Below are 25,290 nucleotides of genomic sequence, written 5' to 3'. Positions count from 1 at the left end.
CCTGAGAGCTCAGACTTCCTGCTTATTGTTCACATTTTATATAAAAGTCCATGTTCTACTTTCCCTGCAAATGTTAAATAAAACTATTTTGCATAACTATCACAATAGTCCTGTCTGTGTCCATCGCTGCCATGAGGTAAACAAGAGACGTGTACAACTCTGCTGGATGGAAATGCAAAGTTTTATTCACAGGTGGTACAATTTGAACACACACTGACGTAAACAGCTGTGAAGCCAACAGAGAAACAGCGGTTTGGTTGATTGAAGTCACAACACAAATTATTAAAACCTGTGTTTGTGATTTCTTCCCTTTTTAATCCACAGTATCCTATGCCTTTTTGCTACAGTTGATTGTTCAGAAAGATTTCAAAGAAACGTGCCGTTTAAATAATTAGGACTCCTCTTCTGCTCGTCTTGAAAAAGGGATTCCCCATCATGTCATGGGGAACTCACTTCCAATGCCCCCAAACTATTTTTTATTTGAATTCATCTCCCAGCAATAAAAATAATTCCTGATGACGTGATATTCAGCAGATTTTGTAGAAGCAACATTTTCAGTGAACACAATGCAGTAAATGTACATATTGCTTATAAAAATCCCATCCACCTTCTTTGATGCAGCATTGCAAACCCGGCTTCATCTTGGCGAGGTTTCGCTCAGGATAAAGTACAGAAAGGTGACGCTGTACTGTGTGCTGTTGCCATGACAACACGCGCCATGTGAAAGCATGCGGTGAACTTTAGGGCAGACATTTTCAACAACATTTTTCAGTTTAGTCAGCGCATCATCTGTCATCGCAATGCGCCTTGATCAAGTGTTTAACTCAGTATAATCAACAATGTCATATACAACATGCTAATCTCAATGTAGCAGCTAATAAGCAGGAAGAGTGCATTTTAGTGCATTTGAAAGTTCTTCAGTGTGAAAACATCAGTTCAGTTTGTGGTTTCAACTAACAATAATTTACTGCAATTAGTCCTTTTAAAATGTTTCAAAAGACAACGTTGTTATATACACATAAGTGATGTTCCACTTTGGAAACTAATGAGTTGTATTTTTTTAAACCAGTGGTGAGGAAAACGTGAAAAAAGACAATCACGAAACACAATATAAAAATGTTTTTTCTTCATGATGTTTCTTTTTTTCTGCAAAAAGAAGTCAAACAAACTGGTGATAATCAGGTGATTTTCCTGAGATGAAGATGCGTCTTTCTCTCTCACACACACAATAATATTACTGGTCACAACCAACAACTTAAAGTATGGCTCTAGCACAATCTGTGGCTTATGTTTTCAAGACACCAGAGACACCTGAACTGCACAGTGGGGATCACATGTCTGGATGTAAAGTCTCTACGGGGAATGAGAGAGCAGGAAGTGATGAACAATCCTCATCGAACTTTCAGAGGACGACCGACTGCTTCTCTCCTCCACTGCGGCCCGCCATCCCCCAGGCTGCCACTCTGTGCAACCCCAGGCCTTGAAGCTTCTCGACCAAGTTTAAACTGAAGTTGTACCTTCGTCCCTCTTTGTCCGGTGGGGAGACTCCACCTTTGTCTTTTACTGTGGAGGGTGAAGCTTTAGTACTGTGGTGGTGGTGCATGTGGTGGTGTGGATGAGGAGAGGCTGAGATGCCCCGCTCTTGCAGCAGCTGCAGGAGTCCCAGTGATGAAGTGGTGACATTCGTGGTGTTGGTGGTGGTCGGGCCTCCTTGGCCAAAGGGCCGCTGGTGGGATGGCGATGAAGTGCTCACGCGCTCACAGCTCCGACAAGGTGGCAGGCCGAAAGAGCGAAGGCTGCTAACAGAATAAACAACAACAATTAAAGCCAAAAACAGATAGAACAATAGATCCTAAAACAAAGATGTTTCTTCTAACATGCAAGCTCATTCACAAATAATGAAAAAAGCAATAAAGTGTTAACAGTTAGTTAATTTGTCGTTAGTGTCGCTCTGTCATTGCTGTAAGATGGATAAACACGATGTTAGTGCGGCAGCGGTGATGAAACAGCATTTGGTGGTTTGCTGAGATGAAAACCTTGAAAGGTCAAGAGACATTAAAACATAACAAGCCGAGAGAATATGTAGGGAGTACAAACAAGTTAGTGATGTTTGGAGGTGACAGAAGCCCAGTGCATTATTTTTCCATTCAGTAGTGATGATCTTTTCAACATCTCTACAACCTTAAACAAAAGCTCCTTAAATGATTAACCGTGGTCTTATTTACGTTGGTCCCGTGCCTCCGTCATTAATAATAAGTATTCGTATTGTATCCATAACCCTCGACTCTTACTTTGCCCCGAAGGCGCCTTTTAGAGTTGGAGGAAGAGCCTCGACAGACGTTTTCTGCCACTGTTAGAGGTTAAGAGCAGAAGTTTAAGGGGAGAGAAAAAAGCATCATGGAAGACAGGAAATCTGGAACATCCACACTTAAAACTCACTTATTGAATGAAAGTGACACTGCAAAGAAAAAGTTGTGGATTAATGAACCAAAACCTTTTTTTAGGAGTTCCCTGTTCAAAGTTTACAGTAACTCATGTACATCCCAACAATACCAAATAACACAAAACAGCAAGCTAAAGAATGTTGTTAACAGTATGTATTCTTACCTAGTGGATAAGGATGGGATGAGAAGGGAGGGTTGCAGGACTTGGCAGGTGGTAATGGTATGTGTGGGAGAGGTCTGAGGGAGGTTGGGACCAGGTGGAGAGACTGCGAAGTCATGGAGCGAGAAAATGCACATTAAACTACACATGGCGAAAGTTACATTCAATGAGGAACTACAAGAGCTACTGAAGCTGGTAACTAAAGTAATAGCACTCAATTAATGGGAGATGAACAATAAAAAGGAGGAGAAAAAGCAGGAAACAGGGATTGTAGAGGGGATTTAATGAGGTGAAGAGGATGATGAAGCGGGAACTGTGTTTCCTACCCATGCCATGGGCTCCAGACAGCTGCGACAGGTCCGGTTCATCCTCCTCCAGGTCGTTCAGACTGTAGACGTGCTGTATGTCGACCTCGAGCTCCCTGAAGTCTTTAGTCAGGACGCCCGGACGTGGCTGCAGGATGCCTCCCAGGTTTGGTTTGGCCAACTGCTGCCACTGGTGCAGAGTCACCGAGCCTGACGACGAGAGTCAGAGAGAACTGAGGTTGAAGAGTGTGTTGCTGCCACTAACTGTTGATCAGTTAACGTTGATTGATAACGTAAAATGCAGATACATATCATATTCTATGATGGTTCTACTTTTGTAAAAGAAAAAGAAAAAAGGAATTAAACTGTTTTTCAAAAATACTTTTAAGAGCTGAACAGCTTTGCTGCGGTGGTATTTAAAACATAAACCGGGAAAAACTCCAAATAGATGAGACACAGTATCCAGCTGAGACTTTTACCCTCAAGAGGTTTGACGATCTGCAGGCGGTCGGGCAGGTAGGACCTGGATCCTCCTGAGGAGCCCCAGGAGGGCCGTGAGCTGCCGTTGGAGTAGTTGGTGCTCGTTGATGCTGCTGGGCTGGAGACCAGGCTGTCATTTGGCGTCAGGAAGCCACTGGAGCCCTCGCCCTCATCGCAGTCTCCTGCCAAGGCGTGGAGTTTACGCTCACGCTCGACATCGAAGAAAGGCCGCTCAGAGGAGTGGTTCTGCTGGCGGGCTGACAGGCAGCGCAAGGCGGCTTCAAGGTCCTGGCCTCCTGGTGTGCCCGGCTGGCCCAGACGCTTCGGCCCACTAAGTCTGCGGTGAATAGATGTGACACCGTTTTAGCTGCTTCGACACTGGACCTTTAAGTGGGTTAATCATGATAAACTCATGTGGCAAAAACATTTGAAATTGTAATCAAGAAGGTTTAAAAGAAGAAAAAAAATTATACAATGCATATAAAATTATCAAAAAACGATCAGAAATTTTCCATTTGATATTATAGTGCACGTACAGTATGTGCATGAATGCACATTCAAACACACCGGTTGTCTACTTTCTGAGCATTATTGAAGCTGGGCTTGTCTTCCAGAGTAAGGCTAGCATTGTCTGAGCCATAGTAGCTGGTTCGGGGGGTGCTGGTGCAACTGGAGTGAGCCGACAGCGGGCTGGAGCCCGGCAGCCCTGGGGAGTGGCACCGAGACCGCAGCCTCACGTGCTTGTTCACCACCTTCACTGTTTCAAACACGCGCCACGGGTGGTTCCTGCAGAGAGAAACGGGCCATGAGTGGGCAGAAAAAGATGACACACAATCTACATTATTCGTCTCGGTTGCAAATCACCTTTGAAAAATACAACAAAACACAACCCAAAATGTAATCACTGGAATTTGCAAGCTGCAGTAGGTACATTGTATAAATTATTATTTATTTAGAAGCTAAGATTGCTCAATAGTAATGTTTATGCAGGGTTTTTCAAAGTAAAATGCAGAGACTCCCAGCTCACCAAGATGAAGGCACAAATCTGCCCTGTCGAATCAAGCTTTAGGAGGGGTGGGATGCTCACCGTCATCCCTTTTGGACCCCTTTCATTAAATCATGACTTTTAAAATATCTCCATATGTTTTGTTACAGTGGAACTTTGTAGCAACAGAGAAAGAAAAAAGGTAAGACCAGGATAATAAATCTGTTGGCAAATCTCAAACAACATAACTCTAACCCCGCCCTGAAAAAAAAAAAGCCAACACGGTTAGAAACAACAAGTTAAAAAAATATATAGTCAGTTCCTTAAAGCTTGTGTTTTTTTAAAAGTAATTAGTAACATTAAGTAGAATAAACCAGTCCTGCAGCGATTTTCTGCATGAGAACTCAGACAGCATCACAGGCTCACTTGTACTCTGAGGGGGCCGGGGTGTCCAGGCCTTTGCGGAAGGTGCCCTCTATCTCGGCTGCCAGGGAGTCCATGGGGAGGACGGAGGCCAGCGCAGTGTAGCGCTGCACCGTGCCGTTGGGAAGGCTTTTATTACGCAGGTTCTTAATGTCCTCTCGGGCCTCGCGGAGCATGTCCTCACACTGAGAGTACTTGTCACGCAGGTCCTTGAGCTGCAGACAGAGGGAGACATATCTGTCAAATTGTATTACAAGAGGAATACATTGTATCATTCATAACGTCAGAGCTGAATATTGCCGTATTAATGATTAAGTATCTGCAAAGATGCATATAAACAGGTCTGTGTGGGGACGCAGAGAAGGGGTTTCTGGGTAACCATGAGAAGGCTCTTAAGGTAGCTGATCTGCATATTACGAACATACCAACTAAAGATTGCATGTGCAGTGCTGAGTGACACACTCACAGAGGTCTGGAGTAAACATAAAATCATTACTTGGAAAATCAGAAGCAGCTTTTCGATTGACAAGCGCTTATCTGGCAGAGGACGGACTGGTTGAGTGGTAAATGTCAGCCATGTAGCGTGACAATAATTACCTCTAATTGTAGTTCCTTGGAAAACAAAATTGATTGCGCTCAAGGAATGAAACTGAAAGCCACAAGTGGAAACGCATCAGTTTTACACACCCAGTGTTGCCATGAAAGGATCCTAAAGCTACAGAGGAATTGTAAGTGCCTTACCTCTGATTGAAGATTAAGCTGACTCTCACGGGAGGCACGCAGGTGTTGGCTCAGCTCTTCGTTCTCATGGGTGAGCTGGAGGGACCGAAGGGGTCAGTTAGAAGAGTTTCACTGTGATTTGACACACGTATATTGGTAGAGAACATGGAGACGTTCTCTCACCCCTTTGCAACGGGCCTGCAGGTCAACAATCTGTGCGAGCAGTGAGCTGATCTCCTCCTGTTGTCGGAGAGAGTCCTCCACTTTCCGTGCTAGCTCCTCTGACAGGTCGACAACCCGCTTATTAACGGACGCTGAAATACACAAGTCCGGTAAATACACCTGGAACTGATCGTCTCTGCATTACCTTCATATACTGAAACAAGAGTGTATCACTTACAGAGTTCTTCCACACACACCATCATCAACTCCTGTTCTTGCTCCTCGTAGTTGGCCGTCTCTGTTGTGAGCTCACAGGCCTGCAGAAACAATGCTGCTGTCAAATTGTCATACGCAGGAGGCAGTTAAAAAAAAACTAGCTGTTATTGTTATTTAAATGATTAGTACAATATAAAAAGCTAGATTATATACAGACATGGTCAGAATAATGATGATGCACATTTAATCTTTCCTTTCATTTCACTCTTGCATACCTCTATTCGCAGTTTGCGGTTGTCGTCCTCTAAACCCTTCAGTTTCTGCTGCAGGAAGTCGTAGTGGACGAAGTTGCTGAGAGAACTGCATGATTCGTTTTTTTTTATTCTACAACAAGAAATCTGAATTAGACATCTCACCAAGACAACCAACTGAGCTTGCAGAACCAGTGAACAAACTTAACAAATGTTCATTTCATCCAATAATTTTCTCGTCTGTTTGACAGTTTTATGAAGAAAAGGTTTTTGTCAAAGGCCCAAGTAGCTCTAGGCATATCAACAAGTTATTACTTGTTGATATTAAAAGGTAAGAGGTTGCTTCATATCTTAATAGAAGTAAATAAAATGAGTTTTCTGTTCAATTGTGGGGATAGAACAGAAATTAGTATCATGAATTACAATGATTCTCTTTTTTAAGGATGTCTATTTAGACAAATTCACAAACCTACACTGTTTTGAATCAAACTAATACTCCATGTTTTTGTGAATGTAAATATTTACAGCTGTGTGCACATGAACTCACGGTGATTGTGATGCAGCGTTCTCGATCTCCTCGGTGCTGGCGTAGAACTGAAGGAGGTCGTCTCGCATCGAGAGCTCGTGGCGTAGTTGAGCAATCTAGAACACGCGGTAAACAACGCCACGTCACTCTATAAGTACGCACCACATCGCCAACGTGACACAGATCGCTTATTTCAGGGAGACACTTGTGACGTGAGGCTCGTTCGTACCTCTTCCTTTGCAACCTCGAGCTGTTCATCCAGCATTTCATTGCGTGCGGTTACTTCTTGGTTCTGCTTCAGGAGGGATTGACCGATTCGCGCTGCCAACTCCAGATCCCGCTCTTTCTGCAAAGTGAAGGCATAAATTGGACATTTATTTTATGAAATAATGAATAGTCACGTAGTACACTTATACATTGTAAAAATGTGGCAGATATTATACATGTAATATACATTTTTTCTGATCGCACTGACAAACACAAGAGTGCTGTTTCGGGGTGACAAACAGGAACGAGGCAGATAACTTTAATCCTCTATAATCCCGTTTATCTGCTGTGTGTCTCTCACCTCCTCCAGCAGGTGTGTGACCGCCTTGATGTCATGATATGTCTTGGTGACCTGGCCCACTCTGTCCGAACACAGCACTGAGGGAGGAGGGAGAGAAGATTTCAATGAATGAAGAGACAGAGCTGGAGAAATCACACAAAGGATACTGGAACAACAAAATCTTGCTAATTATTTGTCTTGAGATACAGATTGAGCAATTATTTTGGCTGATCACTTCCCCTATTCAAGTTGTTAAACGAGCTACGGAACAAGCCAGCATTTTACGACAATAGAAAAAGCATTATGTTTATTTTTATCAGTGAAAGGGGAATTTTACATTTATGTTACTTTGTAGATATTACAATACTGTTTGACTTTAAATTCGGGCTTTAAAAGCAGTGTATCTTTTTAGGGAGTGGTTTTGATTGGCCATTGGGCTTGTTTTCGTTACAAAGAGACACCCCTGTTGTTATTGTTGTTTCTTGGCCATCAAATCACATGTCCAGCTTTGATTTTCGATAAAAGAAAAGTTCTTATTTTCTGTTGAATTTCTGGAGGCACTGCTCTGATGAAAATCTATTATTGATTAAAAGTATGACATTTTAAAATGGATTGTTATTCACAGATGTGAGAAGAGGCTGCCCACATTTTCTATTATTAAATATGAACCTGTAAAAACCCCAATGGACATCCAGACTGACGACAGTCTTCTTTGTATGAATGGGATCCTCAAGTACACCTCGTTTCTTCTTGAACTCTCCACGGCTACAGACCACAACGTCGTCATGTGGTCAGCCAGATACTGATCCTCTTAGCTTGATCCCTTTCAGCCCAGATAAGACGGCTATTAAGACCTTGTTCTCCTGGGTACCAATATAGCTCATCGGCATCCCAGCAGGACATGTACAGCATGGAGGGGATAACAGCGTCTGACTATTGACCTGAAACCTTGTTTACATCCCGGGGAATGCGTTGTTTATGTCCACTTCAAAGTCAATAAGGGTGAAGCGGTGTGAAAGGTCAACGAATCATTGAAGTGGTTCTTAATTGAAGTAATTACTGTTCTGGTTGTGAGCCAAACACTCTCAAGTTATGATCGTTTGTCATTACCATTTTGCGCTTCCTTTGTAACTGCAATTGTAGGTTTTGTGTTTTTGGAGCCAAACTCATTTAGATGCATACCATCTTTCAACATCTGACTCATCCATTTGAGGATGGACCGAATTTGCCTCGACTAGCGTGCAATTCTGAATGACACTGCATACTTCTAAAACTAATCAGTTGTGTAATCTTACTTTGGCGGAAGACTTTGCTGGACTAAAGAAATGGGAAGTTGCCAGTCAGCAAAGTAATTAGATTGAGGTCTGAATTTGGCCTGGAAACACAGTGATCGGGTAGCTGTATCAGTGTCTAATCAATGGAAATAACCAAAGCTTGGGCTAAGCTACTGCGCTGACCATGACTTATATAATATAACCCATGTCTATAGCAGTCTGAGAGTATTTACTGTAGGATAGGTCATTTATTTTCATTTCGCTAAGTAGATTGTTGAGTAATGCAAAACCAACACGTGAAAGAACAAGTTTTACACTCATCGCAAATAATCACAAAGCTTTGCCAGACAAATGTCAAGAGATTAATGTGTCAAAGCCACACCTGCAAAAGTAGAAACTGTAACACCGAGACGACAAAAGTGACGAATCATATTGGAAAAGGAATCTCTAACAGATGAAAAGAAAGAAAGAAATGTACACTTTCATTGATCCCTGTGGGGAAATTCTTCTCTGCATTTGACCCATCCTCAGTTATTAAGGAGCAGTGGGCTGCAGTGAAGCACCCGGGGAGCAACTGGGGGTTCAGTGTCTTGCTCAAGGACACTTCGACACTTTAGGGTGAATAGCACATCGAGCACAAACGCTCTGTAGAAAGTTCACATTTTGAGATTATCTATAGATATATAAATAAACTCTCAAATTCTAATCTGAAAGCCAACATGGACAAGAAATCCTCAAAATTGACATTTGTGCATTCCCAGTTGCGTAACAAATGGGCAATTCGCTCAACAACTGTTCAACTTCACACTTGGTATTATCGCGGACCAATGAAAGTGCACTGTTGAGTGTGAAGTTGTTTGGATGAGCAATTCCTCGAGAGGGCGGCCAGCTGCAGCACAGGAAGCCAAGCAATCTAACCAACTGGCACGATTTGCATGGGCACTGCACTAGTATGATCAAAAACTCCACAGCTACTATTAAATGGACCTTGAGGTGAAAAGTTATTGCTGTTTTGTCAAGAGGACAAGGAAGAACTTCAAAGCTTGACTCTTAATTCATTCAATCAAAACCTACATAAAAAGATATAATAGAAGGACTCACATCCACCTTAAGAACCCTAATCGTCAACAAGTCTGTGTCTGGTAACAAGATGTTGCTGGCTGGTCAGTACAGCACTTACTAAATGAATCAGGGGGTACACAAACAATCATGTTAATAAACTACAGCCTAAATTACACACAATTACATTAATTGTGTAACTACCCAAATACAGTCTATAAATGAACATTGGTTAATCCCATAACAGTGCACAACTTCCTCAAATCTGACTGTGCTAAATATGATTTGCAACCCTTGTGCTAAAAGCAAAGTCTGCAGCAGGACTGTCAGGTGGTTCCACACACACACACACACACACACACACACACACACACACACACACACACACACACACACACACACACACACACACACACACACACACACACACACACACACACACACACACACACACACACACACACACACACACACACACACACACACACACACACACACACACACTTCAGATTCTATCAGCAGTGCCACAAGTGAAGTCATTTCCCTCTACATACATTCATCATTTCACACCAGTATAGTTTATTGAATGGCTTATTTTCTAATTAATTAATACATTCTTCAGCAATGCACCTAAACTGAAAACCCACAAAGTCTCACCTGCGAAAATATCAGCTCTATTTCAGGTTGACCTGACGGCCGCAGCGTGGAGAAGATCAAGAAAGATATGCTGTTATGCCAGCTGGAGGTTTTAGGGTTTGTGAGCTAAATCCAGGCAGCCAACCTGAACTTATGACTTGTTAATACTGTGGCTAATGGATGAACCTTGCAGACTTATGACGTCTGCATGGATGAGCTCCAAAAATAAGGTGCTCGTTGATTCTCTGTTGATCTCTATTGGTCTGAAGGTGCAGACTTGACAAGATCGGCAGGAGCTCAAATTTGTCTCACAGAGCTTCCTCATGTTAATCTGACTGGACATTTTATTTTCATCGTTGAAGAGTGAACAGTCCTACATATTTTACATTGGTAACATTAACCTCACTATAAATAATTGGGAGTTACAAATATCATTATAAATAACATCATCACTAATTAAAAACCACAGCTGGATTTTAGCCTCAAAGATCCTGACCAATATAGACATATCAATACAATAATGCACAAGCAACCACGTGTCCAACTAAAGTAATATAGTTATAAAAGTATGTGTGCACTGAACATATATCCAATATGCTTATCCTATTGCATAACAAAGAGGGTATAAATGTGTTTTTTTATTTTCTGGAGGGGTGCCCGTGTCGCAGCGTTCATGTCCATTTAGACAAAGAACGCAGAGGAGGAATAGAGGAGACTTCCCGCTCACATTGACTGATTGATCACATTTTTTAATCTCAGATGTATAACCAGCCCCGTTGTCTTCATGGTAAACATGCACATCCATTTTTAAAATGCCGCAAAACAAACTGCTCATCACTATAAGCCGGGCAACACCCTCAAATCATCTTGTTTTTGGTGCATGTTGTATCAACAGTCTAAAATTACATGTCATAAAATGCAAAGACAACTGACAATATTGAGCTGAAACCAAAGCAGCAGCAGTTAATGCAGCCCAGACCACGAAGTAACGGGTGAGGGAACATCAGCAGGAGTCCTTTCTTAGGACCAGTGTTGAGGTCATTTCTTCAATCTTATTTGATCTATTTAATTCTTTGTTTAAACAAGCAAAAATGCTTCTGTGTAATTCAAACAATGTCAGAGAAGAAGAAATCCTAAAAAAATAAAAGTTAACTGTCAAATTAAAATACTATTCCCTAATTTGATGGCTCTGACCTCAAACACAAACTCACAATGCTGCCAATGCTGCCAATGACAACTGCTGACGGAAACACACGGCTCGATTACACTGCTGCAACGTGCATGGACGGACGGACACACACACACACACACACACACACACACACATACAGGCTCAGTGACCTTCACACCACTAAGGAGGAAAATACATATATTTACAACACTTTAAATGTCTCGAGGCACAATCAGGTTGGACTAAAGGAGTTTCATGACAAGAGCTTCAAAATCAAGCAGCATTTTGTTGACTGGTAATCATATTGCGTGTTGCAATGACATCACATGAACTCTGCAGATCCCAGACCAGCCTCATGCATCCCACCTGCCTTTTCCGATCCTCTGCATCGTCACACGTATCTCACCTTGTGTCACCTCTCGGCAAAAGCTTTCCTTGTTGTTATTATTATTATTATTGTTATTGCTGTTGAGGCATGTCTTCTCCTCCTTCACTACTTCATCCATCGAAAGACTGGAAGTGCTCTTCTCTTCTTCCTCCTCCTCCTCAGATGCAGAGGAGCTCCACACTTCCATGGTGACCGGAGGAAAACTGTCCTCTGCCTCTCGGTCCATCGGTTAAACCCCTTTTTCTTCTTCTTCCTCTTCTTCTGATTCTACTGTGTGTACGCTGTGCTGTCATACGCCAAATGCGTCTCTGGCTTCATTCTGCTGGCCTGTGCGTTTGGGAAAACAACAGCCACGAGCCTACGTGAGTGGGTGTACACACCTGTGTTCCTGTGTGTGCGCGATAATCTGAGCTGCTTGGAGTTAATATATAATCCCTCAGACTGTAAGAGCCATCTGTCGTCATTTCTGCCTCCGTTCACCTGGCCACGTTGGACTACCGGGTAAGAAGATGGGAGGAAGAGGAGGAGGAACGAAGGAGGAAGAACAATCTAAATCACAAGCCACAAAGGCTGATATTGCTCACACTGACCTGTCTAAGCACAAAAAGATCATTATTGTTAGCCATCATTGAAAAATGTATTCAGGATGGCGATGCTTGTGCGGTTAAAAAGGATGCAGCATTAAGACCACCCACCCCTCTGGAATTAAGGGAGATGGTAGGTTCCGCCCCTGCCAATGGCTGTTCTTGTTCTCCACACATACGTAATACCAGATATAGAGAGGGTTCTGCGTTATACTGGTGCAGACGGAGCCACACCCACTTTACAGGGGTCTGATGGGAGCAATAGAGTAAATAGAGTCTGAGATTTAATGGTTTTTTTTACTGGAGCTATTAAGAAAATATATGTATTTGTTTTATTCCATCTATTAATATATTATCCCTATAATAAAACAATGATATGTGTAATACTTATAGAGTAAGATGATACTTATATGAATAATATATAAATATAAAAATACAAAAATGACAATGTCATACTGGGTTGAGCAGAAGTTGAGAAGTAAGTAAAGCTCCGTCTTCTTGAATTATTAGGGGAACCAAAAATATAGTTTTCCATCTTGTATCGGTTTTATTTTAATAGCAATCAAGATCCAAAATAGGAATTTCCAAATAATTTTACAGTGAGCTCTATTGCGCAGCAATGATCCACAATCACTCTACACCCAGTGTCCGCTCGTGTTCTCCGTCTTGTCCGTCCCATGCCTTTGCAGTTGCTAGCCAAGACACAGCAGTTTGCCTACAATCAAATATTAACCAACTCATCAATGTTTCAACCCCAAACCGTCTCTTTCCAGGTCAAATGCAGCACGCAAGAGATACTGGAGACACAACTTTCCCCATCGGTAATGTCCTATCCCTGCGCTCTCTGTCTTTGCGGAGTATAATTGATGATGGTAGCACATCTAAATGAAATGAGACCAATCACTACAGGAATGGTACAACCCGTTGCAATCAACAGGCCAGTGCTATAACAACAGAACTAAACCTGCTGCAAAGGGACATAGGGTATAAGTAAAGTCTCAAGTGCCTTGCCCATAATAACAAGAAAAGATGTGATAAGGTGTTGAGTCACCTCCCAGTAATAAAATGCACAATCTGCTTTGATTCAACCTTCTCCAGACATTATGTCACCTGGATCATTGAGAGAATAACCTTATTTTAACTATGAGTATAACATATTCACGAGGGGACGTTTTTTTACACAACACAGGCAATTAAGAACAGTTAGAATATAATCTTGATGAAATCAGCTCATACAGGCTTTAAAAAGTGGTCACACATGGGACATGTTCACCTGCACCAGTTATTTAATGAAAATAACCTCAAGACATTCGAGCAGCTGAAAAAAGATTTTCTACAGGCACCTACAATTGAGAACTTTTCTAACAACACACAAAGAGTGGGGAAAGCTTGTGAAACGCACACCTCTAGAAAGGTTTTTAATCGAGATACAGATGGGGAATGAAGATAAGAAAACAATAAGTAAATGATATAACATATCTATCTGTGATCTACATAATTCCCAACAGATAAAGCAAAGATGTGAAGCGGAAATGAATAAGATCATAACACAGAATAAGGAAATGTGCACAGTGTCACACCTAGTTACAAACTCAAATACCTGGAGGGAATTTAAATGGGAAATAATCACCAGATTCTTCAGAACACCAAAACTAGATCCCCCGACATACGACATATGGATCCAAAAAGTATGGGACATCTATCAAATGGAGCGAATCACATATTCATTAAGGCTCCAGGAGCATATCTTTACCAAACGATGGGGTCCTGTCGCAACATTATTACTACAATGATTATTACTGTATGTTGCTCTGCCCTCTGGTTGAACTGGTCTCGTTAACTCCCTCTGTGCACACACACACATCATACACAATCCTCTCTATATAGCACATACACTCAGGAGTGGACAATTATTATTTTAATTATTTCTTTTATTTCATTTGTATTTAATTATTTTTTTATGCAATCTATTCATTGTTATCCTAATTTCTCCTCTTCTTTTCTTTCTTGGAATGAGCACCATTTGATGTTTGCTGTTCTTTGTGTGTTGTACACTGTACCTGAATATCATGTGTACCAAGACATACAACTGGAAAATTGACAGAAAGCGACTGTATGAAAATACATATTGTTATGTTGTTGAAAACTAAATTAAAAAATGTTCAGCCCACTGGTGTCACACAAAGGGAGGAGAAAATAAGCAGCATATCACCAGTACAGGTCTCTGCAAACTGAGAGCTGATATCACTGGTCAATATGTGTCCAAGGAAACACCCTGAAAGGTCTTTTGCCACATTGTTTTGCACCACAGCGAAACACAGCAACCACATAGAGCTCGTATTTCTGATGTAATATATAGACGATCATTACTTATTTAAGATCAGAAATGCTCTACCCTCAGTCTGCCAATTCTCACTACAAGAGAGAGCAACACATGCTGCAACCTGATCCATTAACCAGACAAGTGAACTGCACGCCGCAGTTGAATCCTGGGCATGTCATTAATAATATTCTTTGCGTAAGTAAAACATTTAGTCAAATGTATCCTTGTACTTCTGGTTGTGCTTTCCCTTGAAATGTGACTTGAGGTTTAATCGTTTCATAACCGGTTTTTCAAATTCTCTTTCACATGCTACGTGAGGCTGTACGGTGGTGTGGTGGAAAGCACAATCGCCTCACAGCAAGAGGGCCCGGGGGTTCGTTTCCCGGGCGGGCCTCCTCATTTGCATGCCCCCCCCCGCCTTCCCCTCTTGACAGAGAGCTGGCTTCCTCCCACAGTCCAAAGACATGTAGTTTAAATTGCCTGGTAATGTGAAGGTGAATGGTCGTCTGTCGCTATGTGTCAGACCTGCGATAGATCCTGTCCCTTCGCCCAATGTCAGCTCGGATCGGCTCCAGCAACCCTGAACAGGATAAGCGATTAAGCGGATGGTTGCTACGTGAGACAATAATAATAATCATTTTCAATAAACAAATCTGCTTGAGTAGTGCAGCTACTGAAATTGAGAAGTTGTGAAGATGTCGTTCAGATAAAGCGACAGCAAAGAGTCAACAAATCTAATTATATATATATATATATATATATATATATATATATATATATATATATATATATATATATATATATATTCATTAATATATGGGTTGCATACATAATCTTGTAAAGTTGATATGAAAGTTGATATGGGGCTTGGCACCAGCTGGGTACAGCCTATCTGGCTTTATGAGGACGCAGCCATACAATCTTGTGAAATCCTATCACTATAAAAGGCAAAGTCATCAGGGGTCAGGGATAACTTTGAATACAATTCAGCAGATCTTTCCTGGGAATCTGGTGGAGTGAGCCTGCAGTGGCCCGTATTTTATTTTATTTATGTCAAATCAGTAGCGGACATATAGTAATCAAATGTACTGTATATTTAGATTATGGGGGAGATTAACATGGGTGAGCTGTTACAAAACTTCAACGCAGAGCAAAGTTTCTTAATCTTTTCAGATATCATTGTAAAGTAAACACACATTCATTCGCGTGTGTATGAATGGTGTCGCTGACTGCGCCACTGATTTACTGGCTTTGCGATATGAATGTCAAACTGTTCTGAAGTGAGGCTCTCTGTCTGAGCAGATCTCAGTGTTTAAAATTATTCGCAATGATCCCTCATGCACATAGCTGCAGTGTAAAAGCAAGCCTTAAAGTAGTTGAGGTGTGGATGCACACAACGTCCCATCACTCCACAGTCTAGACAACCTATACATCTAATAATAAACCCTTTTCTGGGTTGCTGTGACAACTGACGGCCACTGGGATATGCCGTCTGTGCGGCGCACCAGTGGAAACTACTTAGAAGGTAAGTTAATCAGCTTGGTGACATTTGACATCTGCAACTCACAACAGCAGCAGTGTGTGTGGAGAAGAAGGGAGATCAGGCGTCACACACGCCGGTCATTTCAAACACACACACCCTTCAGTTCATTCTCATTTCTTGGCAAAATATTAACAAAGAAAAAGACATCATTGTGTGATCACGCAAAAAAGATATTAAAAAAGTATTACTATTATTAAGTACATCAAATTTCTTGATGACATGATTTTCACCTTTTACATGAATATACCGGTAATTAATATAAAAGATCACGCACAAGGAGAAAGAGATGATTATATTCAGTGAATCCAGTATAGCACTGTCCAAGTATTTTCCAAATACAAAGCTGCTATGTTCCACTTCTTTAATGTTCAACAAACCGTATAACTTCACTTGTGCAAAAATTGAACTTGTAAATCCAAGGCTAAAAAATTAACACAAAGCAGAAGTTAAACATCTTGGAGCATGAAGCCTTAAATGAAACAGCTATACGGCAAAAATAAACCAATGTATGTATGAAAACATAACGCAAATGCCATCAAATGAGGTGTGATCATTTCATGTTACATCTTGCCAGACTTAAGAGGGTAACTTTGTTATTTTTCGCTTTCTGTTTGTTATTGTGTCATGTGACTTGCCGGATGGCAACAATGAAACCGTGAGAGAGAGTTGTTGTGTTGGAGAACAAAATGTAGCTTAGCGTTATCTAAAAGATTCTCATAGTCATGGCTAAAAATGTTGCTGCTGCAAGATTTCAGAATGAGACTTTTTGGAGCGAGACACACCGTTCAAAACAAGCAAAAGATAAAAAACATGTTTTTATTTCTGTTCCATAATGTTGTCAGACACTTATAATAACTATCTGAGCCTGTAAGTGGCAAAAAAAAAAAAAAAACTTTTAGGAGAAGCACACTGAAGATGAAAAGTTACAGCCTCAACACTGGACCCATTTTGTTGTCGCCATTAGTCACTTGGGCATAGAAATGTGGGAAAATAGGGTACAGGTATGTGGCAGCGAGGTGTGGTTAGCTGCAGACTGGGTGGAGCGGGGGGGGGTGGTTCAGGGAACGGTGCCATGATGTGTAAATCAGTCTCAGCTGGGATCAATTGGGTGCGTTTGTGTCTAGCTGGAGGAGTAGCTGGAGAATGAGGAAGGAGAGCGGGTAGCAGATGCCTGAAGCGTTCGCAAGCAGAAACGGGACTGAAACGAATAAAACCTGTTATTGCCCTCAAGATTGTGTGTGTGTGTGTGTGTGTGTGAATTGCCCTCTTTTGTGCCTGCCCGAGACTCAAACCTGTCACAAGGTTGAAAAATATTAATGTTACCATTTAAACACAAAACACCATACAATCCCAACATACTTCACTGGGGAACATGAAGTGGAGCCTGCTACTGGTAACACCCTCTATCACCCGCTACACACTACACGATATGTAAAGTGTACATAAAACCGCACTCACAGAAGTACTTGAGAGTCTCTTCAATCTGCTCGTGCGTGAGTCCCAAAACGACCGCTGGTGGCAGCAGAGGGGTGTGCAGCCAGTCGTCATTGTCGTATCCAAACACACTGTCTGCTCGAAGAGTGTAGTTGGGCTGACCCTCTGATAGGAGGCTCACTATCTCCAACTCTGGCAGGTCTGAACAAAGATCTGAGTGTGGGGAGTGTTTGTTTGTGCATTTGTATAAAGATGTGCGAGCATATGGGTTTATGTATGAGGAAAGAAAAACAAAGACAGAGAAAGGAAGCAGCACTTTAACAACCGCAATTTGACTGAAATGTCACCTATGAAGGCACACTGCCCTCTAGGGATACATCTATGAACCTACATTGAAAATATGATGTCATTAACCTTTGGTGCTTGGTATCATAAACATATTTAAGGAATTTGCGGATTGAGAAGTGAGTGACGTTTTTAATCTTGATTATGCACTCATTATTTTATCTTTTGAAAAGATATTTAAAAAAGATATTCCTCCTTTGTGACTCACCTGTTAAAGTTGACACATCGTGGCATCGTTTTCCTAGGTCTCTTTGGTCTTCAGGTGAATCAAGATGAAGAGGGTCCACATCCAGGCCCCCCGGTGCCTCCCCCCGCCCCTCATGGAGGGAGAAAGCTGAATGGGAGGCCAGGTGGGCCTGTGGGGACCAGGAGGGGGGAGAAAGAGTAGCAGGAGGAGAAGAGGAGGAGGAAGAGGAGGCAGGGTGGGACAGCTTGACTGGGGCCGGAGGGTTCAGGGTGAAAGCAAACCCAGAGCTTGGTGTCCCACTGTGGGACTGAGGCCCCCAGGTGTCTCAGGGAGACGACGCAGGCTTCCAGGACATCAGGCTCCGATTGGCTGAGAAGGTAATGAAAAGAGAGAGAAGAAATACAAGAGGAAGAGAGTGGGGCAAAGAGTAGAAACATCAGAATGTTAAAGGAACTAAGTGCAGGTATCTCTTTAATATAGTGCAGCAAGACACTCATTTTATTAATATAATACTAGTTACTTCATAATAAGTCATTGCAAAGTCAAATCGAGGTATATTTTCAAACCTCTCTTATATTTGTGCAGCTACACTAATACTATACATCTGTGATATAAAACAGTAACTAGTGAACATGATAACACATGTTCATCATTATAAAAACTGTGAATTTGATAGCATCTAATATATCTAGTCATGTAAGTAACTGAGACTCATTAATTTTTCAAAAGATCTGAACCATTTGTTTGATCAAAGAGCTTTTCACTAGAAGCCAAACAGGGCCGGGCCTTCTGTCCGTGTTTAAGGGTCACAATGATAGATTGTTACCACTGCCTGAAGCTACACACAGATCAGGTTCCTCACAACTGAAACACCTTTTAAAAACACACACAGGTATGCCTAATGAACTGGCAACTGAGTGTATAATGCATGTAGTTTTGTTCTCTAACTGTAGTTTATATAATGTCTGGCAGCACAGCACTATGTGGGCCTGTGTCCACATAACAGCCAATAGGGCGCTCGGTAGCGCTTCATCGTAGCGTTTCCACGAAATAGCGCTCCTGTACGTATGATAATAGTGTGTGTACGGAAGTAAACATAAAAAGTCAAAATACACAGCGGTATGTTCACACAGATTTTTATAACACATACTGACTGAATCATAAAAGATCTTAATATCTATAGTAAAACTATTTTTAAAAGCTGTGTAATAAAGCTAGAACAACGCTCTTCAACTCATATAATGGTGTCATGCTCTAAGCAGGCTGGTAACAAAAGGACACTTGATACCTCGACCGAGTTATTGCAGTCAATAAAACATGCTGGCTAGAGGGCAGAGGGTTAGCCCCAATCAAAGCAACAGCTACTAGCTAAGAACAGGGCCAGCATGTGCATATATGCACATGACACACAGCTGACGACTGCTGCTGTGTACACCTGAACACACCCATCGTATTGCACTTGATTTGAATGGACTCCCCCAGCACCAGTATCACCACCACAAGAAGCCCTTTATTCCTCTCTTTCTCCTTGTTGGTCTACTCCCCTCCTCTGCTTTCCACCACATGGTTCTTCCAATCAGCTGAGTGTTTTGGTTTGTGGCCAACACTTACCCATCAATCCTCTCTCTTATAAATGTCAGAGGAGTCCCACCACCTGCACACACTTCAGCTATTCACCCAGATCAGACCTTCTATTTCTGGCTGCGAATCTACAGTACGTGTGGTGTGAGGAGAGAGAATGTCCTGACTTACACATAGCCACGACAAAATTACTTTCATTTAACATAAACCGGGGCTATAAAAATATCGTAATTTTCTCGAGAAAAAAAAAAAGCTTTTCACATTAACACTGTCAGTTCCAATTTAGCAGCGAGTGAAACCCAGTGCTGGTTTGTTAACCACGAAGCCAAGCGAGACCCTGTCAGCCATTCAGGGGTGACATGAGGGGACATGGTTATTAGCCATCTCACCCTCCTTTGTGTTCTCATCTTCTTAGTGTGCTGGGCAGGATGCCAGAGAGAAGGGAAAAAAACTGTCCGCTGAGTAACATTCATACAAAGCATAATGGAGCTGCAAAGAAGATTAGTGCACCAACCTCTGTGTTCAGAAACAGCAACAGAATAACCGGCCAAAACTAACTCAGGGATTCTTGAAAAGTGAACTTTAACCAGAATCAATGTCAAATGAATCTAAGAATAGTAACTAAATTAATATTTTAGTTAAGAGTAACAAACTAACTACAGTCATTTTAGTAATGAACTACAGTTTGGAAGGCTATTGTTCTAGTTACTGGCTTTACGTCTGAACTGAAACTTTGACCTTGGACTGGACCGGAGCAGAACAGAGGTAAAGGACGTTTGAAAAGCTCTACGTTAGTACTCTGTGCAAACAATGCCCTTCCAGGAGGGTGTGTACGTGAGCAGAGGCACACAGGAGTGAGAGGGAGAGACGGGAGGGAGAGAGGACACCCCCACTGAAGGGGGGCTACATTTGAGACACGGGTACTCAACGAGCAGCTACTAAGTCACATTTTTAGTAAGGCGCTTTTCTTTTGACCTCTTCTGTAACTAGACGGAGAGATCGACAAAAAAACAATGAGTTTAAAAAAGCAAAACATTTCAATGAACTTTTCATTAACAACACTTAGCAAGCAGCATGGTCGTGCCAGAGACTTTCACAAGTCTGTGAACCTATGACAGGAGAGCCTCTGTGTGATGCCAAATAATAGATGTGGCTTAAAGGGAATAAGAAGGAAAAGTAATAGCGCATTCTCCGTTTTGTCTCTGTCTAGATGCTTGAATTCATAACTTTCAGGGGCATTCGTTCTCCATGGTTATTAATATAACAGGTTGGGGAAGAGAAAATGAGACAGCCTTTGACTTCAAGCAGATCTGTAACAGTAACTAGGGACTGCTTAGTTTCTTTATATCCGTTATAGTGCAAATTAACTCACTTAAGTCCAGCATGCACCCCATCATATAGGCCACTAGAGAGTAATGCACATGTGGTGTGGATAATCAGTCATTTCATGATTAAATGTCGAAGAGAGTTTAAGGGGCTTTGCTAAGAGGCTCCATGCTTTGAGATATTCAGCGCTGTTGTACTTGTCTTACCATGACCTACTTTTGGAAAATAACTCATGTCATAGTATATGGTAACCATCTCACAAGGCGGTGTGACACTACAAAGCAAGCACAACGTTCTTCAAAAGCTCCATATCCACTATTATCAACATCACCTGATTGATCTTCTAAAAATGCCAAGTTCTATACCCTCGATAGAAAACTGGACTGAAACCATTAAAGAAATCCACGAGAAGGAAAGAATGACCTTCCTTCTGAGACTAAGAAAGGACAAATACATTGCAAGATGGACAAAATATATGTCAGAATAGACATTGGCAGGTGATTCACCCTCCCTAACCGTTTTTTTGAGTTTGTGGGCTCTAGAGGCTCATTATCTCATAAAAAGACATAAACTATTCTTAACTAAGATGTAACTATATATATATATATACATCTTACACACATAAGAAACCCTGTGACTAGAATTTTTTTATATCTGATGGTTGGACCGAATTTACGATTGACTGACAAACAGCGTTGAAGTGTTGCATGGTTGTTTTGATTCTTGTTGTTTTTTTTCTGATTATTTTTACTTATTTACTTGCTTAAACAGTTACTTTTATTTAATTTTTCCTTATGGCCAGACTTGGCCAGATGCATGCTTAATTTCTTTTTTACTTTCAAAGGATTTATTTCTTGTCAAACTGTAAAAATACCCAAATAATTTTTTTTATTTTATTTTATTTTAAAAAGATGACCCAGCAGTGCATCAGTATGTGACAGACCAGAGATAAGTGGATGTGTATCCGTTGACATTGTGAGCGCAACATTATGTCCACAAACAATTCACCATACCTGCAACCTACTTGCACACACACTAACGCACACACACTCATCACAAGACATTGATGGAGCAAACTGATGTTTAACCAGTAATACATCTTTATCCGTGTTGCCACCTAGTGCGATATTCTGCTCCTCAGGTTACAATATCTGTGACATCTGTTCACACAAGACTGAACAATCATATTTATCCTGTATTCTATTTTAATCCACACAAGGCAGGCAAAAGTGTAGAGGGCAACATTATACTGAATAAACTAGCAATGTAGCTTTCTGTCTGTTGATTTAGTGGCAAAATTACATGAATATCATCCACAGTAACTCACGTCATCCATGCATTTTTTTGACTCGAATTGTGGCGGCGATCTTCTCTCCGTCTGGTAATCCATATTACCACTACTGTTACAGTCGGTGTATTGGCAATAAGCTTGACGCGTATTGAGTCTTCAGAGACAGTAACTATTTAAAAAGGTTCTCTCAACAAAAATCAACTTGGCACAACGTTAAAAAAAACTGCCTTGCTCGGCAGACTGATTAACCTCAACTGAGGGACTATGACGTAGTCAGTAGCATAATTAAAAGGAGCATTTCAACATTCATGTTACTAAATCACTAAACATATTATTAAGTCCAATATGGCTCTTACATTTCCAGCCCCTAATTGCTTATGTTGGCTGCAAAACAATCACCAAATATTAATAACAAAGAGACATAAAATGTTCAACATGCATCCATAATCATGTTTACATCATGTGCAAAAGGTAAATAAACGTTATACAGTCTTTTATCCACTTTTGAGGTCTAATTGGTTGCTTGCTTCACCAAGTCTAATATGGCTCTTTTGTTCACAAAAGGACGAGTTCATTATTCATCCTGTGGTATCATTCATAAAGGGCAGTGAGGTAACACACATCTTTTTATATGTATCAGGTCAGTACAATGCAAACACAAAGCCTACATCATGACAAAACACAGGAAATGATGCCTGATGTAAAACAAATATTGAGGTGTGCCACTCGAAACAGAGCTGGAAAAGGCTTGGGAAAGGGACAGGCTGCTTAGATTAAGAGTAGCAAATTATGATTATTTCAAATATTGATTTAACTGTTTATGACGTGTTTAAATTAAATTAATTATCTAGTCCACAGAATCGTACAAAACAGTGAAAAACCCAAAGATATATTCCTTTTACAATAATACAAAAAGCACATAAGCTACATACTTCTGAAACCAGTGAACGTTTAAAATGTATGCAAATGACAATCAATTAATTATATAAACCATTTATAAAACGTATTTGATTAATTGACTAATTACCGTGCTGGGTGACAGTGTGGTGTTCAGATAGGTAGACCGAGAACAAATGAGAAAGACAGTTTAAGAGCTCAACCGTATCAGACACAGAGATATAATAGACAAACGGGAGTAAAAGAGCATGGGAAACAGACAACAGGCCGGTGCACAGAGGACCATAATGTGAGCAAGAATGTCACCCTGACAACTGGGAGAGCTATATCTGGACAGCATTTCCACATGAAATGAAAGTGGTCACAAAAAAACCCACAAATACCACTTACTCACTCTCTAAAGGGCAATCTGCATGCAACATGCAGCCCTTTAAATCTGCTCCAGGAGATGTAATGGACACACAGAACTTTGGTTCAACACATCAGACTCAAATTCAAACTTACTCATCCTGTAGAACGTTGAAATTTGTGTAGAAATAACAACTTGTCTGACTCAGAGTTAAAGATTATGCGAGTGAGAGCCAGCCTGCTGAGTTACTGACTGCCATGACCTTTAAAAGAGACATGTGAATAACAGAAGAAGCAAGGTTGACATCATGTTTCCATTCTGCAGATTTACATGAGTACCATCAAAAGCCCGCCTGCGTCTTTAATCTGATGGCGAGTAGGATTTTGACTTGAAAGATTGCAATTATGTTGCTAAAACAACAGATTATGTCAGACGGGGCAGAAGATTTAAGGCAATCTAGAGCCCTTTTTTAATGCACCTCAAATGATTGTATTATCTTAAAATACATCCGGTTGTCTCGTTAATTTTTTTAATGAAACTTTGTATCTGAACTCAGCCAAAACCCAGAGTAGAACCACACATAACATTAACTACCTTAAGATTACACTCGATTAAACCGTTGCTTAGCTGCATTACAATCAAATGTCTTCTCCTTTCCTCTTAGCTTTAAAAGTCATTTAAGGGAGGGTTGTAAGACAATTAACTCAGACTTACTAATAGAAAAACATGCATATTTACCCAGTACACATTTCACATAATTGTGTTTTTCTATTCTTAACCTATTAGCTTCCTCTGGTAATGGATCAAATTAAACAAACAGAAAAGCTGTAAAGTTACAGCGTGAGGTCATCATGTTCAACCATGAATACCAGTGTCTTATGTTATGAGTATCAGATTAATTTATTGGCATTCGTATGTGTTGTGATGAGAAACAGCTGAACATAATAGAAGTCTCCCTCACATGGTCACATCGGACAATTCAACACTTCAGAACAGAAAATAAAATGTCCTCGGGACATCTAATCAGCAGCGTTGGTTCAAAAGTACAAAGACAAGTCTGAAGCAAAACTTAAAACAGAATAGGGCAGTAAATCACTCATAAACTTTTTTCTTGCACACAAAGCGGCACAATTAGGCAGACGAAGCTTCTCGTCATGTTGACATGAAAACAAACGCTGCTGGGTCAAAGCTAATCAACACAAACTGAGCTACACACACACACACAGACATTAGCTAAATGCTAATAACACTGGACAAGCCAGCCAGCCACAGAGTGTATTAAAGAACTGAAACAGACTTACAGGGATCCTGCCGTAGTCAACTTAGCATATGTTGTTCTGTGTATGGACTGTCACCTTGAAGAGTGCGTCCATCAAAGGAAATGCTTTCTGGGCTGCTGGGCCGGCCGGCTTCTGTCCTGTCCTGAGTGTGTCCTGAAAGGGAGAGAGAAAAGCAACAGTGAGACGGGGTGTGGAGGTGGGGCTGAAGGGGAAAAGAGAGAAGAGGAGGAGGAGGAGGAGGAGGAGGAGGAGGAGGAGGGACGTACAGGGAAAAGGCGTGCTGCTTTATCATGTTGTGTGACGGACCGAGGCTGAACTGAGAAGAAGAGCAAGAGGTCTATGAGCCAGAACATGTCCAGATTATTGTACCACTGCAGCAGGTCAGCAGGTCCCACTTCCTCAT

At 41.2% G+C, this 25,290-nt stretch overlaps 1 protein-coding gene across 1 annotated transcript; it reads right to left on the bottom strand.

Annotated features, from left to right (window-relative positions):
- Positions 1-162: 162 nt before the first annotated feature.
- Positions 163-25,290, bottom strand: si:dkey-28e7.3 (trafficking kinesin-binding protein 1). Its single transcript, XM_034544544.1, has 17 exons — positions 25,257-25,290; positions 24,963-25,040; positions 18,185-18,487; positions 17,656-17,844; positions 7,241-7,317; positions 6,902-7,018; positions 6,694-6,788; positions 6,171-6,279; positions 5,918-5,996; positions 5,701-5,831; positions 5,539-5,613; positions 4,801-5,012; positions 3,957-4,175; positions 3,389-3,726; positions 2,931-3,119; positions 2,608-2,710; positions 163-1,799 (listed from the first exon to the last, which is right to left on the bottom strand). The coding sequence occupies exons 1-17, from the start codon at positions 25,288-25,290 to the stop codon at positions 1,403-1,405; spliced, it is 2,745 nt and encodes a 914-aa protein (XP_034400435.1). The 3' UTR covers positions 163-1,402.

Source organism: Cyclopterus lumpus, chromosome 1, assembly GCF_009769545.1.
Source record: "Cyclopterus lumpus isolate fCycLum1 chromosome 1, fCycLum1.pri, whole genome shotgun sequence".
NCBI classification, from domain to species: domain Eukaryota; kingdom Metazoa; phylum Chordata; class Actinopteri; order Perciformes; family Cyclopteridae; genus Cyclopterus; species Cyclopterus lumpus.
Note: the sequence above shows the minus strand (reverse complement) of the source record. Positions and strands in the feature narration are given on the sequence as shown.

Coding starts and splice junctions, on each gene's coding strand:
- si:dkey-28e7.3 (XM_034544544.1), bottom strand. CDS start 25,290: ATGAGGAAGTGGGACCTGCTGACCTGCTGCAGTG. Junction 7,318..17,655: donor AGAGACTCTCAAGTACTTCT/GTGAGTGCGGTT, acceptor CTCCTCCCTCAG/TGCTGTGTTCGGACAGAGTG. Junction 1,800..2,607: donor ATCCCATCCTTATCCACTAG/GTAAGAATACAT, acceptor TTATTCTGTTAG/CAGCCTTCGCTCTTTCGGCC.